We start from the raw sequence: 17875 nt of genomic DNA, 5'->3' as shown, positions 1-17875 counted from the left end.
ATCACCGGAACAGGATGAAACTAGAACAGGCTGTATCCCCAGCCCTTCGTGAATAGCAGCACTCCCCTCATACACATGGCACCATATATGTGTCCTGCTGTGTCCTGTTTAGTCACTTAGCAGAGTATCTTCATACACGGAACGTCCTTTCTCGGGTTGAATGAGAGTCCACCGGATGCTGAAGGACACTTTGTTCACCCCCTCATCATCGAAGGGCACATAGGTTGTTTTGTAGCGCTGGGACTTGGACTCCATGTCAGCACATGCTAGCAAAGTGCTCTGCGACTCACTCACATTCCCAACGCACAGCGTTTATTGCTGGTGCAAGCATCTGTCTAAGGTCCCACTTTAGGGGCTGAAGAGATGGCTCAGGGGTTAAGAGCACTGGCCACTTTCCCAGAGTATCCGGGTTCACCCACGTAGCAGCACACGACCATCTGCACCTCCAGTTCCAGGGCATTTACATACCTGCGGGGTACACCCATACGTGTAGGCAAAACACTCACACACGTGATAGAAAAATGAACACTTCTTTTTTGAGACAGAGTTTCTCTGTGTAGCTCTGGCTGCCCTAGAACTTGCTCTGTAGACCAGGCTGGCCTCGAACTCACACAGATCCACCTGCCTCTGCCTCCTGAGTGCTGGAAATTAAATGCATGGGCCATCACTGTCTGGCTAATAAACACAATTTTAAAAAATGATCCTGTTTTCATTTTTCCCATATAAATCTAGAAATGGGATTCTAGGACCATATGGTCAAATTCCATTTTTTTTTGAGAGACAGATCTCTGTATGTGTAGGCTGGCCTTGAACTCTGTGTGGCCCAGATTGGTCTCAACCTCAATATTTTGTCACAGACAGGAGAAACACAGCTAACATACCCATGAACCGTTCCTCAAGCCTTTGTCTTAGCAACCATCAGAGTGTGCTGGAAAGCCTCAGGGATTCACATAGTATGTTATTGTGTATGATGGGACACGAGCCAGAGTCCCCAAGATATGCACATGGTGTTTAGTTCACAAGGGCAGAGCCTTGTCATTCATTCCAGGTGTTAGGATGTCCTGATGGCCACCTGGGTGGACGACATGTGGGTCGACACCTTGCACTCTACATAAAAGATAAACTGAGTGACTCTCACAGGTCTTTTACGTGAGTCAAAATTCAGAAACCATGAGGCACTAATTATGTGCACACACGACATACATAAACACCTATATAGAGATAATTCAATCCTATATGTAAACTGGGTGAAGATAGACTTTCTCTGAACCAGGATGCTATTGTGACCCAGGCTGGCCTGGGACTCATGTGGCCCAGAGTGGCCTCAAACACAACTCCTCCCGTCTCAGCCTCCTTAATGCTGAGATACAGGTTTGAGTGACCCTGTCTGGCAAACAAACAAAAAAAAAACAAAACAAAACAAAACAAAACAAACACCCCCACTAACAAAGCAGCAAATACCTGAGTGTATTTGTCAGGGTTCTCTTAAGGAACAGAACAGACACTATATACCAGTGTCTGTCTGTCCATCCATCTGTCTGTCTGTCCACCATCCACCTATCTATCCATCCATCCATCCATCCACTCATCCACCCATCCACTCATCTACCCATCCATCCATCCATCCATCCATCCTACCCATCCATCCATCCATCCATCCATCCATCCATCCACTCATCCACTCATCCATCCATCCCATCCATCCATCCATCCATCCATCCATCCATCCATCCACCTATCTCCCATAGACATATATATGGGATGTATTGTAGCAGCTCACAGGCTGTGGTCTAGCTAGTCTGACGATGACTCTCAACCTATGAAAACTCCAAGAATCCAACAGCTGTTCAATCCATGAGGCTGGTCTTCAACATATGTCAAGATGCGGAAGAAGCAGGCTCTGATGCCAGAGAAGGAATGGACTTGCCAGTGAGAGCAAGCCGGAGTAGAGCAAGTCCGGTGGCAGCCATCTTTACCAGCTGAGCCCTCTCACCGGCCCTCAACTGCCTGCTGCACCCAACTTAAGATGGCCGCAAGCATTTCAGGCTGGCCTGGAACCTGCTATACGGCTATTGATAAGCCCAGTCTCCTGATCCTCCAGCCTCTACCTCCCTGTTGCTGGGATTGCAAGTGTAGCTCCTCATGGTTGGTTTATGTGGAGCTAGGGACCAAACCAAAGACTTAGAGCTAAGCAGACGCACTACTAAACAGGCTGCATTCCCAGACCAATTTAAAGATTTAAAAAAAAAAATCCTTTTTATCTTATGTGTTTGGGTGTTGCCTGTATTTTATCTGTGCGCCGCATGTGTGCAGTACCCTCAGAGGCCAGAAGAGGGTGTTGGATTTTCCAGAACTGGAGTTACATATGATTGTGAACTGCTGTGTGGGTGCTGGGAACCAAACCCAGGTCCTCCTGGAGAGCAGTACGCGCTCTTAGACTCTGTGCCTCCTCTCCAGACACCAGCCCCACACCTTGAGCATCTTGATGGAATTACACTCAGTATCTTTTTGGCAGAGTAATAAGACATGGCTCCCCAGCTTCCTGAGCGTCCTGGGCAGCTGACATGACTGGCACTGTAAGGCTGTAAGGTTAGCATAGGGGATACCAGCCCAGCTGCGTTTCCGGTGCCTTTGGGTTGTGATCAGAAATGCCTGAGGGGAGTTAAACAAGGACTTGGGGGTTTTATTTGTTTCTAACTGGAAAGTAACCTGAGAGTAGAAGATCCCTTCCAGAGTCTGTTGGGGAAGGGAGGGCGTTGTTCTCAGGGCCTTGTGGTCCACCATTCACAGCAGTGGCCTGCAGAGAACAGCCTGTTCTAGGAGTGAACACCTCGTGGTGTCACAATGAGAGAGAATGTTCTGTCTCTTGGCCCGTACTTGCTTGTACCAGATCACATTCTGCTTGGTGTGTTTTGAGATTTTTAATAGTTTGTTTATTTTATATATATGAGTACACTGTCACTCTCTTCAGACACACCATCATCAAATCCCATTATAAATGGTTGTGAGCCACCATTTGTCTGCTGGGAATTGAACTCATGACCTCTGGAAGAGCAGCCAGTGCTCTTAACCACTGAGCCATCTCTCCAGCCCTTGTTTTGAGACTTAATACACCCATAGCAGAAGGAGACTTATGTATCAGGCACAATCTTTGTCTATATAAAGCTGAATTTATTCTACAATGAATGGTGGTGGTGGTGGAGGAGGAGGGGGAAGGGGAGGAGGAGGAGGGGAGGAGGAGGAGCAGGGGGAGGAGGAGACTTAGGAGTTGTAGTAATTTGACAGAAATATTTGATATTTGAACCCCTGGTCCCCAGTTGGGTGCTCTTTGGAGAGGTTCTGGAACCTTTTGGAGGTGGAGGCTTGCTAGAAGAAAGGCTTTTTTTTTTTTTTTTTCTTTTCTCTTTTTTCGGAGCTGGGGACCGAACCCAGGGCCTTGCGCTCGCTAGGCAAGTGCTCTACCACTGACCTAAATCCCCAACCCCAGAAGAAAGGCTTTATATCTTTGCCCCACTTCCTGTTTACTCTCTCTGCTTCCTGTATACAGACTCAGCTTCCTGTTCCTACTGCCATTGCCTCCCCACCATGATGGACTCTCACCCCTCTAGAGCCATAAGCCAAAATAAACGGACTTGCATACGTTGCTTTGCCCCTGGTGCTTTAGTGTGGTAACAGAGAGGAACCAGACGGGGGTATAGCTCAGTGGCAGAACATTTTGGAGCCAGTGAGATGGCTCAGAAGATAAGGACACTCACTGCCAAGCCCAATGACCCGAGCTTGATGCCAGATGGGGGAGAGACAACTGAACCCCAGAGCCCTCTGAATTCCACTTGTGGGTATGCATGTGTGTACACATGCACACACACAGTACACAATTAGTTTCTCAGGCACACTAGCCATGTTTAGAATGAGCAACCACGTGTAGATGACTAGGTAGAAATGACATCGACCATTCTACCAGACAGCTGCTGAAGTATTAGCAGAACACAGGACTCGAACTCTGCAAGTACCACTTGGATTTTTAATTAAATACCGCTTCGCAATGTTATCTGCACACAGTATACACACTTTTGCAAAATAATACATGCTCTATTAGTTGTGGCGTTAACAAAATATAAGCGTCTACATAGACTATGCTCTAGAGTGACTTCATTTACATGGCGGTTTCAGTGTCAGTTAGAGTTGGGTCACATTTGAAATCAGTGAGACTGCAGGGTGTGCAGGGCCCAGTCCTTCTTCGATGGCCACCTCAAGCTGGCTAGGCCCACTGGAAAGGCAACTGGGGGGGTCCTAAGTTCCCTTCCCCACTGGTACTCAGGTCCACGCTGAACTCCAAACCCTAGTGCTGAAAGTGAAGGTGCCATCTGGCCACCGTGTGGGGTCAGGCCTCCCCCTCTGAAAGCAGCAGTTCACAAGAACATCCGTTCTAATGTCTGATCTGGAACCTGGAACCCAACCCACGGAACAGAGATTCGGAGTGTGGTGGTCGGGAGGAAGACAAGCGAATAAATGAAGTTTAACCCATGGCTGGGAGAGAGGCCGTGTGGCATTTAGTGTGGCCAGGGGAGTTCAGATGGGAGCCGGACACAGTAGTCCACACCAATAATTCCAGCATTCCAGAGGCTGAGGCAGGAGGATTGAGATTTTAAGACCAGCCTGGGCTACAGACTGAATGCCCGTCTTCAGGGTGTGGGTGGGAAGGATGGGGGTGGGTGGGTGATGTCAGAGCCACGAGGGAAAACAGGGTTGTGGGTAGACAGTTGGTCTCTCCCTTCCTCATTCTAACAACAGGGCAGCCCTGCTGTGAGCGGACAATCCAGTGACACCTGGGGCCAAACAGGACGTCTGGGACAGACTGGGAACTCTGGTCTCCCACTGCCCCATCTCCACTCAGGAGCTCAAAGGCCTTTCTACTCATCCCTCACGGCTCCGCTTGTACGATGGTGGCTACTCCCCAACCTGAAAGCCATCGAGCTTCCCAGGCCCCAGGAAGCTGTTCCTGGGTGGCACTCCCATACCTTCTGCATCACATGCAGTTACAGTGCACCTGTGTCTCAGGCTGGCCAGGGCTAAACAGCCCATGGGAGGAAGAGGGAAGGGGCGGAATGAGGCTGGGCATACATACCATGCTAAAACGATGGCTGCTCACCTGGGTTGCCACACGGAAACAATCTCCCTGCTCACTTCTTTGCATACACTGCCCACTTCCCAATTCCTTCCAGCTACCAGAACAGAAGCTTTAAGTCTTTGTTTTCAGGGGCCTGGAGCCTGACCCTGAAAGGTGACATATTGCTCCATCTTTCTCTCCTGCCACAGATGGGGTCTCCTTTCCAATAGGTGCTGACCTGGTTTTGCTCTTCCTCAGGTCTCTTCAGTAGCTCCCAAGCCCTCCCATGCCTCTGCCAGCTAATCTTGCCTCTTTCATGATTATCTTCGCTGCTAATCTTGTTTTGAGATGGGGTCTTGCTTGGTGGTCTGGGTTAGCCTAGAATTTGTCGAAATCCTTCTGAAGAAAAGAATGTCACCTGGGAAGGGGTGGGGGGGTGGGTGAACACTCTCATAGAAGGGGGGACGGAGATGGGATAGGGGGCTTATGGACAGGAGACTGGGAAAGGGGATAACATTTGAAATGTAAATAAAAAAATAAAAGAAAAAAATGTCACCCAAGAGCAGGGGTCACGGTGCGAGCCACTGTGCTTGACGTCCATTGCTTGTCTTTCGATGCTCATTTCTTATCACTCTCCTGGGCTCTTTGGCAATCCTGGCCCAACCTCTGACTTTCCAGAGCTGCCCATTTCCTTGTAGTGGCAGGGGAGTGGTGGGGGTGGTGCGATCACCCCCTCTCTAATCTTAGCTCTATTTCCAGCATGAAGCACAGAAATTGTCTCTAACCTGAACACCTATGGCCTTATCTGGCAAACCTCTGTGACTCTGCCTCTCGGCCACACAGCCTGCCCTGCCCACTGTTCCTGGCATGGGTGTGTTCCCTTGCAGTCCTGGAGGGCAGAACTATGTGTAATGCTTATAGCTTTCTGGGGCGAGATATAGGATAAAATGGCTCCCAGAACCTAAGAAAATTACCAGGGCCTACTGCTGTTGGAGTGAGTTGAAGAGCCCTTCCTCTGTCCATTTCAACCTCAGGCATGAGAGCTACAATACAGACATGGTCAAGACGAAATACGGAAGTGGTGGTAGGCTCTGTAGCAGATGGCAGAGTTCTGAAGTCAGAGCACTGTTTGGGCGTGAAGAACCGTGCCGAGGACGGCATACCAACACTGACCTATTAACACTGCCACTTTCGAGTGGTGTTCACTGCGGAAGGACTGCCACAGGTCCAACGGGGCCATCAAGCTTGCCTACAGGGCCCTGAGAGGGCCAGGAACTGGAGGTTTAAACCTCTGGCAGGGCTGTGTGGTCCCTTGGGAGTTAGTGGCCCATAAGAGAAGGCTTCTGAGGGGGTAAGCTCTCTGGGGCTCAGATCTCCTGTGAGGATGCAGGCTGTTGGGTCCCCTTCCAGGCCCACGGATCCAGGTCACTACAGTTGGAGCGAGGAACTTACATTTTAAACAAACTCCTCTGGAATTCTAATGCCCGTCAAAGCCTGCAAGCCTTTGTACATTGGCTGGGGAGTGGGGGAGGAAGAGGGGGAGGCTACCCAGGAAGGAAGCTGCAGACCTGTGTGTGAAAATGCCTGCTCTGCTCTGCCTGAACTGGGCTGTGAACCGGCAGCTGAGGCTTAGCTAGTGGAAGGTTAGGAGAGGAGGAGGAGGGGGAGGAGGAGGAGGAGGAGGAGGAGGAGGGGGAGGAGGAGGAGGAGGAGGAGGAGGAGGAGGAGGAGGAGGAGGAGGAGGAGGAGGAGGAGGAGGAGGAGGAGGAGGAGGAGGGGGAGGGGGAGGAGGGGGAGGGGGAGGAGGGGGGGGAGGAGGGGGGGAGGGGAGAGGAGGGAGAGGGAGGAGGAGGGGGGGGAGGAGGAGGAGGAGGAAGAGGGGGAGGAAGGGGAGGAGGAAGAGGGGGAGGAGGAGGAGGAAAAGGAGGAGGAGGAGGAGGAGGAAGAGGAGGAGACTGAAGTGGATCTGCAGGAGGCTCTGGACTCTTCTCAGGAGCCGGATGTGCAGGAGCAAGAGTAGCTTGCCCTACAGAGAGCTTCCACACATCCTCTAGGGCTGGACAGGAGAGTCACGGGAACTTTTCTTACCAGTTGGAAACAGAGAGGGCTGAAGTTAGCTCTCCCCCACATCCCCCGCCCTTGTGCCTGTCCTCCTCCACCTCTGTCCTCTTGATTTCTTTAGAGGGAGGGAGCAATGGAAAAAAAATCTCCAAGGATTGGAATGGAGCCAGCAGACGCTGCCGGGTCTTCACAGAAGGGCTCAGGTGATGGAAGGCCCATGTACCCCAGCCAGGTGCAAACGACAGTTTGTTCCACGCAGGGTTGGCCCTGCTGAGCCTGGCAGAGGGACAGCAATATTCTCAGAGCTATAGAATTGTGAGTGAACGGGTCGAGCTGAGACATGCGTGCCGGGTAGGGGAAGACCGACTGTGGAAGTCCTCCAGCCTTTTGCTCGGTTTGCAAAGAGGGAGCAGGCTCACTCTGTCTTGCTTTCACTCCAAGGAGTGTGTGGAAGCTTGTGACCATTACCTGATAACCCACCGACTGCCCAAGCAGGTAAAATGGCTCCAAATCCCACTGGCTTAGCCGGCCACACAGCCCACCTGGGATACTTCCGCCACTATTTGAAATTTCCAAGGCCAAGGTCATTGAATGGCTTCTCTGCCAGAAACGGGGGTCTCCCAAGGTCATCTTGTACAGAGTTCTCCGTTTCAAACCGGGATACTTGAAAGGCAGTTTGAACAATGAAGAGTGGAAGGATGGGTGGTCTGTGGGCAGTTACAGCCCCCCGAGGGAGGCAGATCATTCCTTCTTGGTGTGCTCCAGGACGCGGTAGGGAACCCCAGGGGCGCTTCTGGAGCTGTGCTCCTCCTGCATGACGGGCAGTGTGGCCGGGGTGTAGATCTCGGAAATGCTGTCGTTGTTTTCCAAGGCTCCGTAGGAGAAAGAAGCTTTGAGGTCAGGCTGGACGGTCATCCCTTTCGCGTGCATGTCCTGCATACCTGAAATGACACCCGTGTCCCTGGTCATCCTGCAGGAAGGGACGCTGCACTTCCCTCTCTCCCACCACAGACCAACCAGAACTCAGGGGCTGAACAAGCGCATTCCTGATCCCCAGATGCTTCGGATGGAGAAGAACTACTCAAGTTTACACCGGAAGGAGGAGTGTGTGTGTCCAGGGTGGCAGGTGGACAGGACAGAACAGTGCCCTGGGCGTGATAGATGCCACGACTTTGCTGTTGAATTAACCCGGGAGCCATCTTTTTTACCATTGAGGAAATAAATAGGGGGACTTCTGCATCCTGGACCCAACATTGTGATGGACGGAGGGAGTGTTTGATCTTTGACCTTAACATTCCAGATCTTTCTGCAGGGGGAGGTGGGATTCCCACGATCTAGGACGCACTGATGTTGGTTTTAAATCCACGTTTAGGGGAAGCAAAGCGCCTACTTTAGTCTTTGTTGCTGCTGTTACTGCTGTGTTACTGTTTAGAGACAGGGTCTCGCTATGTCACCCTGGCTGCCCTGGAACTTTCTATGGACGTCAGTCTGGCCTCGAACTCCCTCCCTCGGCCTCCCACATCTGTGCTATAGGCGTGCATCGCCATGCCTGGCGTCAAGAATTCAATCTTCCGGTTCCGTAACTGTCTTCTACAGTCCTCCCAGGCAGGGGCACCTGATCACTTGGGGCCAACGCCTTTCCTAACTAAATGCCAAGTGTCTCCGGTGAAGGATGATGACAGTTGTCCTCTCACTTCCTGACACGCCTCTGCCCTCCCTGGGCTAACACTACGGATGGAGACCAACGCTGGCAGTCATGGCGGAGGTGTGTGGGGGATTTGGACGGCAACATATCCTGTTTTAGACATTCACCCGGTTTTGTTTCATCTGATCCTTAGGGCCATGGAGACGGACTAGACACAGCTGGAGGTAACTTCTCAGAGCCCCAAGAGCTGCTGAGAGGCAGGGACAGTGTTTAATACAAGGGAGTCTTAAACTCTAAAGCCCACAATCTTAACTGCAGTGGTATACCGTCTCCCTGCAGATTGGACTTAATCATTAAACAATGCCAGGGCAGAGAAAAACTACTACCCTCATTTCCTGGATAATAAAGCTGGCTCCAAGAGGCAGAGTAGCCTGCCTACTACAGGGTTAAAGAGCGGCCCGGACTTAGTACCAGAGCCTGCAGCTCTGAAGCAGGAGGTTCAGATGTTCAAGGCCATCCTCAGTCATATAGAGTCCAGCCTGGGCTACATAAGACCCCATCTCAAAAAAAGAAGAAGTCTATGTTTTTGGGCTCAGGGGTGTGGTGGGGCAGGTAAAGGTGTCTGCGGCTCAGGGAAGAGTTAGTATCCATGGCTACAGAGTTCTGCACAGCTTTGAACTGTGTGAGTACCTCCAGCCTTATCCCGCCAGTCCACAAGAGTCTGAGGAGTGCGGATTCGCCCTGTAGGATGTTGGATGTTAGGAGGATTTATTGGGGGTCTCAGGTTTGGGTTGGAGGACCTGAGGAGGGTTCAGGAAGGCCAGCCTTTGTTTTGGATTTGACAGTTAGGAAGCAGGTGAACCTCTGTGCCCGAGAGCCTTGCTGAATCTGTGCTAGAAGACTGGACACACTCGGGTGTGGCAAGTTAGCACTGACCGGTGCTCAAGCTAGGCTGGGCTCAGCCCCTCTGCTCCGCCGTGGTCAAGACCGTGTTCATTCTGGGCCTGTGTTCAGACATGGTATGTGGTCTATGTAGCATGAGTGTGGCCCTACTGTGATGCTCTGAGAAATGGTTTCTGTTGAGCCCGGGACACCAGAGTCAATGGAGGCTCCATTGATCCTGATGCCTGGGTCTGCGTTCTGTCTTTATCCATTTAGGAAGGTTCTGAGGCCTTGGCATATCGAGCCCCTCCGACTGTGATGCATCCTGAAGACCCCTTGAACAGAAGCCAGTGGTCTGTCATGACACCAAACTAGACAGTCAAAATCAGACCACAAGACCAGAGACAGCAAGGGACCGGAGCAGTGGCTCTATTGGTGACTAAGGCAGCCAACTGCTGAAATACTGAGTGTGTGTGTGTGTGTGTTTGTGTGTGTGTGTGTGTGTGTGTGTGTGTGTGTATATGTGTGTGTGTATGTAGGTGTGTATGTTTGTGTGCGTGTATGTGTGTGTATATATGTGTATATGTGTATGCATGTGTGAGTGTATGTATGTGTGCTGAAATACTGAGTGTGTGTGTGTGTGTGTGTGTGTGTGTGTGTGTGTGTGTGTGTGTGTGTGTGTGTATACTGACACTGCCAGTGCAAGTGTTACAGATGCTAGGCTGGATTTTTGTGTGTGTATGTTTGTGTGTGTGTCTATGTGATTGTGTACTGCTCCTGCAAGTGCTACAGATGCTGCTACACTGTGTGTGTGTGTGTGTGTGTGTGTGTGTGTTGTCCTCAGTACATAGCAAGTATTTTACGTACCTTGCCACCTACCTAGCCCCAAAACTTTAAAATTTTTTAATGCAAAAATGGAAACAAAGGCAAAGTTAACCAGGCATCTACCATATTCCAGGCACTGTGCTAGAATCCTTGACACATGCGGCCCATGACCCACCAATAAGGAGTTCCCCATTTATGCTTGAGGATGAGTGGCCTCAACACACTGAACAGTGGGAAGGTGGCAGAGTTTGAATCTGAGCCAGGCTATGTGAAGTCTGTGTCCAGTAGGACTGTCTCAACAGCCAACAGGACAGGGTCTCCGTTCTTCAACGCCTCATTTCCTAATGGTCATGAGGTACCAGAGCCATACCTCCAAACTGGCCACAGTCCTGGTGTCTACGATCAGCTGATATCACCCCCTACTTCCCATAGAAAAATACATCTACACGTATGTACACAGGAACATGTGTATGGACAGATGCACGGTTTGTAAACACACGGACACACGGGGACATACAAATACTCGCACACACGGAGTTGACACCTCACCTATCTGGGATTCAGCTATCCAGCGCCCTCATCTATCCGGAACACAGCAGAGAAACAAGGAAATAAGCAGAAAAGGCGTCTGAGCAGCCAGGTTCGACGTTAACACAGTCCACGCACTCACAGCCCGAGCCCTCAACTGCCAGGAGAAACCTCAGGGTCCCACTCAGCCACTCTGCGCTTATCCACGCGTGGCTGAGTTGGGTCAAATGCAAATGCTGACTTGGGGTTCTCTAGTCCTGCTCAGGCAGGCTGGCCACAGCAAGCAGGACAGGTGGCAGCAGCTTCAGTGGAGCAAGATAAAACAAACAAACAAACCAGTAAGCGAATGCGGCGGGGGCCACTCGGCATGGGAGCACGTCAATCAGTCCTGAGAACACACTTGGGTCGTGGCATCAAAGCCTCAAACCTGGGTCCTGCCGCTACGGTGCCCAGGCTGGTCTCGAACTCATGATCCTCCTGCCTCGGCCTCCCAAAAGCCGGGATGACAGGTTCGTGGCACTGGGAACGTTTAAACACTGCTCTTGGCTAGGCAGTACTTTATGTGTCTGATGTTTGTGTTCATGCTTTCCCCACAGATTACGTGACTGAGGAATGCGTGATTGTGTTGTAGAGCAACGTAGGAGAAAATGCACGCATGGCCTGGCGGGCAGCCTACGTGGCACACTGTGCGCCTGAAGTCAGAACACTGAGTTCTGAAGTAGCCTGAGTAGCCGGGAGCTGGTCCACAGAGGAGTCTGAATTCTCCATGTGATTTTTTCTTAATGTGATTCTTCCGCATACAGACCCTGGCAGTATGAGCTCCCATTATCTAATCGGAGGTAGGGTGCTAACCAATCGCAGCCAATAGGCTTCCACGATATATGTTGCTCACATGCACTAAGGCAGACCATGTTCCCTGAAACCCTCTGTGGGGTGGTTCAGCTCCTCGCCCTTTACCAAGCACCACTGTCTTGTCTGGGGTTGCCCCGGAAATAATTGCAGAGAGGCCCATCTTAATACATTGATAATAAAGACTATTTTGGGATCGAGGAGTAATGTTAGTGGGCAGAATTTACATCAGCCAACCTAATCCAGGCTGGTCCAGTCTTAACTGTCCGACTCTGATTTTTCTATCTCGTTACAAGCCCCGCTCCTCCCTATCGCCTTGCATTTGGCTGACTGGTGTTTTTTCTCGCCAGTGTTGAACGTTCTTTGAGGCTGCGTTCTCAGTGTGAGCCCTCAGTTCCCTGGGAAAGTGGTCCGGGAGCGAGGTCATGGTGTTGGAATTCATTCATGTGTCTTCCCCTCTATGAACACTCTGTCTCTGTAGGCTCAAAGCTGGTTGGAAACGCACCCAGTGTGAATTGGGGCTTTCTTTAGAAGAGCCTGGGTCAGACCGGGGAACTGGCAAGGGGTTCTCAAGGCCGACTGAGATGCCTCGGCCATCACCTCCTCTTGATTAGAAGAGATACAAACCAACAAAGGACAGGGCTAGAACTCACACCACAGCACACCCTTTCTGCGCCTTGCCCAGCGCTGGCTGTCTAGTTTCCAACACTACGCAGTGGTCATTGTACAGGGGCGGCCGGCGGGACACAGTGGGGTTTGTTGTTACCTGGCATGGCGTCCATGGAGATATAAGGCTCAAAGGGAATGGCCTTCTTCCTGTTCCGAGTGATTAGGAACACGCCCAGGAAGGCGATGAGGCACCTGAAGACAGGACACAGGAGAGGAAGAGAAGTGAGGCCAGGGGCAACCACGAGGAGGGGACTCAAGGGAGAGTGGCAAAGGGCAGGCCGAGAAGAGGGCGGAGATGGCGGGGCCTGGCACCAGCAAGGGACAGACGCCCTGAGTAATAACAGACGACTTGGAGGTGAGTGTGTGTGTGTGTGTGGGGTACACATCTAGTCCCCACGAGCTGGATTCAGGGTGGACTAGAGTCGCCAGGAGAAACGATTCGAAGCGTGTGGCTCATGCACTGCCCCCCAGCCAGCATTCTCAGAAGCTTGCCTTTTAGAAAGTTGTATTTATTTTCTTTTCTTTTAAAAAAAGAATTATCTATTTATTTTATGTGTGTGAGCACACTGTAGCTGTCTTCAGACACACCAGAAGAGGGCGTCAGATCCCATTACAGATGGTTGTGAGCCACCATGTGGTTGCTGGGAATTGAACTCAGGACCTCTGGAAGAACAGTCAGTGCTCTTAACCATTGAGCCATCTCTCCAGCCTGAAAGTTGGGTTTTTTTTTTTAAACTAAAACAATTCTTTATGACTTGAACATGAGACGGTATACAAGTCCAGCGAAATCAATGAACACTGTGAAATCCTGTATCTCTTAGTCCAACTCCCCCAGGAGCTGGATTTGTCTTCAAGTGTTCTCCCCGCCCCCCACTCCGCCCCAACCTCTGTGACTGTGTGTGTGTGTGTGTGTGTGTGTGTGTGTGTGTGAGAGAGAGAGAGAGAGAGAGAGAGAGAGAGAGAGAGAGAGAGAGAGAGAGAGAGAACGTGTGTGTCAGTCTCACGGTGTTGCTCTGGCCGGCCTGGACTCTGCTGTCTCGTAGCCCAGGCTGACTGGAATGCACAGTTACCTGCTTTGCTCCACCTGCCACCCCCAGCGCTGGGGTTGAAGGTGTGTGTGCTACCCCACTTGGTTTTTCCCTTCTTTCGGTGTCTGTAGACAAGCCATTTCTCAAAACCAAGGGGAGATGTACATGCAGGAATGTATGAATCCAAGAAGAAGGATGGATGTTTATATTAACTGCGTGTATGATCCCCTCCCAGGTCAAGATCAAAAGATTTCTATCTCTCTAAGACAGTGGTTCGCAAGCTTCCTGACACTGTGACCCTTTAGTACGGCTCCCCATGTTGTAGCAACCCCCGACCGTAAAATTATTTCATTGCTGCTTCATGGCTGTGATTTTGCTGCTGCTGTGAAGCATGATGTAATATCTGATATGCGGGATGACTGATACATGACTCCTGTGACGCCCTTTGAACTCCAAAGGGGTTGTGACCCACAGGTAGAGAATCACTGATCTAGGAGGTTCTCTGCAGCTGAGGGTGACCTTGAATTTCTCATCCTCCTGCCTCCACCTTCTGAGTGTTGGCAAATGTGTGCCACAAGGCTGGGGATGGCACGCAGGGTGTGCGCATGCCAGGCAAACCTCTACCAAATGAGCCCCAGCCCCGTCTTCCCTCTCCCCTTACGCTCCGCCATCCCGAGTCTCTACCATCTGGCTTCTCGCCCCGTGAGTTAGATTTACCTGATTTTAGAAATGACAAGGGGAGAGAAGGATGCAAGGCTTTGGGGGAGCAAGCTGCTCACTGTGGGGGTCAGCATCCTCCAGCTCGATGCTCCCCCGACTCCAGGACCAGGGCTGAGGCAATGGGCCAGGGGCAAGGCCTGGAGGGAGGCTCCCACGAGTCCTGGCTAGATGGGGTGTGACTCACCCCAGTGCAAACATGCAGATGTGCAGAGCCTCCTCCCCGAGGAAGTCCAGGTAGAAGATCGCACCTGCACAGCAGCAAGGAGAGAAAAGACGGTAACCATTTCCAGATCTGCCCTGTGCCCAGCTGGCTACACTCTGGCTACATGCTCTCCCCTACAGGGCACCGAAGCGACCAGAAACATTAGGCTTAAAACATTTGGAGGCAGACAGTCTTCTCTGCCAGCTCTCTCAGGCTCGTCTATCTCCATATTAAAACAAACAAACCAACAAGCAGTCTTTTGGGATGATATTAAAACGGTTTGAGCTGCGCAGTGATGGCGCATGCCTTTAATCCCAGCATTCGGGAGGCAGAGGTAGGCGGATCAGAGTTCGAGACTAGCCTGGTCTACAGAGCGAGTTCCAGGACAGCTAGGAATACACAGAGACACCCTCTGTCAAAAAAAACCTCATACACACACACACACACACACACACACACACACACACACACACACATACACACCCAAAACTGTTCCATATGTGCTTCCAATCACATCTCCCACCATTAGCCACAGTTCACAATGATTGTCCCGCCTTAGCTTCCCAAGTGCTGGGATTGCAGGCTCCAGCCACCATCCCTGTGGTTGGTTTCTTCCTTTGTCTTCCCTGCACTGCTTTCTTGACAAAGTCTCATGTGGCCTAGGCTGGCCTCAGACTCCTTATTAGATGACCCTGGACCTCTCTTTTTTTTTTTGGAGCTGGGGACCGAACCCAGGGCCTTGCGCTTGCTAGGCAAGCGCTCTACCACTGAGCTAAATCCCCAACCCCAACCCTGGACTTCTCATACTCCTGCTTCTGCTTCCCAAGTGCTGGATGACAGACACGCACAGCCAGAAGCTGGTTAATACGGCACGGAGACTGGATCCCAGAGTTTCGTGTGCGCTAAGCCAGCACTCTACCAACGGAATCCAGCCCCAGCCAAAACTGTTGAGGGAGGAGGAAGCCCAGCCACGGACCCACAGGCAGGAGGGCCAGGGGCTGTTTGGACATGTTGCAACTCTAGAAGGGAAGGGTTGTTTGAGTGTAAGACTGAACCTCGGAGAATTCCCTGAGCCCTACAGTTGGCATAAGTCTATTGGATGGCAAGCCTCCATGTCTAAATTCCACACCCTCCACAGAAGCCCAGGGCGGAACCAGACAGCAGAATCACCTGAGCGGTAGGCCCCCAACCCCTCAGGCAGGAGACAGAAACCCAATAAAGGGCTACTCTTACCTGCTGTGATGGCCACCGTGGTGGACAGGATGTAGCCTACACTGGCGATCAAGGAGGAGTCGTAGATCTGAGAGGCTTGACTCAGAAACCTGCAACACACAGGCACTGGGGTCAGTGGACTGAGGGGGAAAAGAGTGGAACTTGGGGTTGTAAGGTAAGGCACAGGGGAAGGTTTCTAGGTCTGTAAGAATGGCCTCTCCCTCTTACAGGGTACCCTGTATCCCAAGGTCTGGGGCCTGTACCTGGCCCACAGACAGGTAGTGTGCCTCTCTCTGCCTCTGTGCCTCTGGCCACTGCCATCCTTGATCCCCACCTCACAGAACAGAGCTGCTCCTGGGTCCACACATCCCAGGGCTCTCTCCCAACGCCTGTCACACCCAGCCCAACATTGTAATGTTGTTAATATTAGAACACATACTTCAGTGGTTACTGCAATGAACAGGAGAAGGGAGAGGTCAGCATTGTTCCTAGTCTCTAAGTCCGTGACAGACACCACCTTCGTGTGGGAACCGATCCTGTCCTCTCTGTTCACATTCTAGTTGGTGCCACTGCGCAGCTGCCCACGTGAACACTAACCACTCAGCTAACCACCTGTGCATGGGCTAAGTCCCCAAGAGCTGTGAGAAGGACAGTGGCTCTGGGTGCTGGGGGGGCGCTGTCCTGACTGGGAGACCAGAAGTTTCTGAGAGGTGGCAGGAGCCCCTGGTTGCCTGCGTGATCCTGACCTCACAGCACGGAGCTGTGGACTGGGCAGGGATTCCCTGTGGGAGGGCAATAATGGTATTGAAGGGCTAAAAGTCATAATCAGCACGACAGTAGTGACCAGGCGGACGCTGTGTGTGGATACCACGTGTGGGCCACTTCAGGCAGACCTGTGGGTCTCAGAGAATGAAGCTGAGCCCCAGAAAAGCTGGGTAGGACTGGAGGAGCGGAGGGGCCCAGCCTGGGACAGACAATACCATTTCTGTGACGGGAAGGTGGGTGTCACCAGCAGCAGCGGCGGCGGTGGCTGCTATGGCCTCTAGGTCAAGTGGCTGGTGGATGCTGAACCCAGGAATAGAGCCAGGAACCTGACTTTCAGGCCGGCTCAGCCTTATTCGCCACCTGGAGACCGTCAGGGTGACTCAGGTTGTCACCTACCATCATGGAGTGCCGCTGGCAGGACTCAGAGGGGACAGGACAGAAGCCTCGGGATTACAGAGCTTCACATCACCTGGGCTCAGAGGGAGAAAAGAGTGTGCACTCTTCTCCCTGTGAGGATCAGGGAGAAGTCTCAAGGACAAATGACAAGAACGTGCCTCTTAGGTGACTACAAGGATTCTCCTCAAGTCCCCATAGGGCATATGACAGGGGGTGTGAGGCTGTTCCTCATACTGTGAGGCAGAAGCGCATTCAGGGCAAGGAGGTGGGGGAGGGGCAGCTCGTCCCCCCCCTCCCCAGCCCCCAGGAGCTCATCTCCCCCCAGATGCTAAACTGGCTGCCTGTGTGTTCTGGCTCCCCTATAACTTCAGAACCCATCGGAATTAGGCCCAGAGTGGAGGAAACATGACGCACGTGGCCTGATAGATGGCGGTGGCCACCATGCACACGAACATCACGTAGAAGATGGGGTAGTCCAGCTGCAGGTTGCCTTGGATGGACAGCACCAGCATCCCCGCCACAGCCTTGACTGTCACCACCGTCATGGAACCTGTGAAGAGTAAGCAAGGGGTAGGGGAGGCCTCAAGAGAATGAGAGGAGTCAGATCCTGAACGGATCGGGACGGAGGTGGAGGGAGGGTCACGGAGCTCCCGTGGTAAGAAGACACCAGTGAATAGGTCTTCCTTGCCCGGGACTCCCGTGTCTGGGCGGACAAGTCAAAGGAAGGGAAGTGAGCTATTTCCCAACGTCACCTGCCTGTACCTTAATGGGCAGCAAGTTCAGGGCTCTGTCCCCAGACTGTGTGGCAGGGAATGGGGACACACGAATTTCCCCTGAGCATCAACTTGGTGACCCTCGCAGGAAAATAGGTCGGGAAAGAACTCAGGAATTGGGGCTTCGTAATCCTCAGTCACAAGTACTTTTTTGTTTGTTTTTTTTTTTTTTTTTTTTTTTTTTGGTTCTTTTTTTTTTTTTTTTTTTTGGGG

General features: G+C 51.8%; 1 protein-coding gene across 1 annotated transcript in view; it reads right to left on the bottom strand.

Annotated features, from left to right (window-relative positions):
- Nucleotides 1–7058: 7058 nt before the first annotated feature.
- Nucleotides 7059–17875, bottom strand: part of Nipal3 (NIPA like domain containing 3) — a 31130-nt gene continuing 20313 nt past the window's right edge. Inside the window, exons 7-11 of the mRNA XM_032896238.1 lie at nt 17304–17439; nt 15750–15838; nt 14499–14562; nt 12664–12758; nt 7059–8109 (exon numbers count right to left, since the gene is read on the bottom strand). Of these exons, the coding sequence (XP_032752129.1) occupies nt 7910–8109; nt 12664–12758; nt 14499–14562; nt 15750–15838; nt 17304–17439 (584 nt within the window). The 3' untranslated portion in view covers nt 7059–7909. The remainder of the gene's footprint in view (nt 8110–12663; nt 12759–14498; nt 14563–15749; nt 15839–17303; nt 17440–17875) is intronic.

The sequence above is a fragment of the Rattus rattus genome, chromosome 1 (assembly GCF_011064425.1).
Source record: "Rattus rattus isolate New Zealand chromosome 1, Rrattus_CSIRO_v1, whole genome shotgun sequence".
In the NCBI taxonomy this organism is placed as follows: Eukaryota; Metazoa; Chordata; class Mammalia; order Rodentia; family Muridae; genus Rattus; species Rattus rattus.
This window is presented reverse-complemented; position numbering and strand designations above follow the sequence as displayed.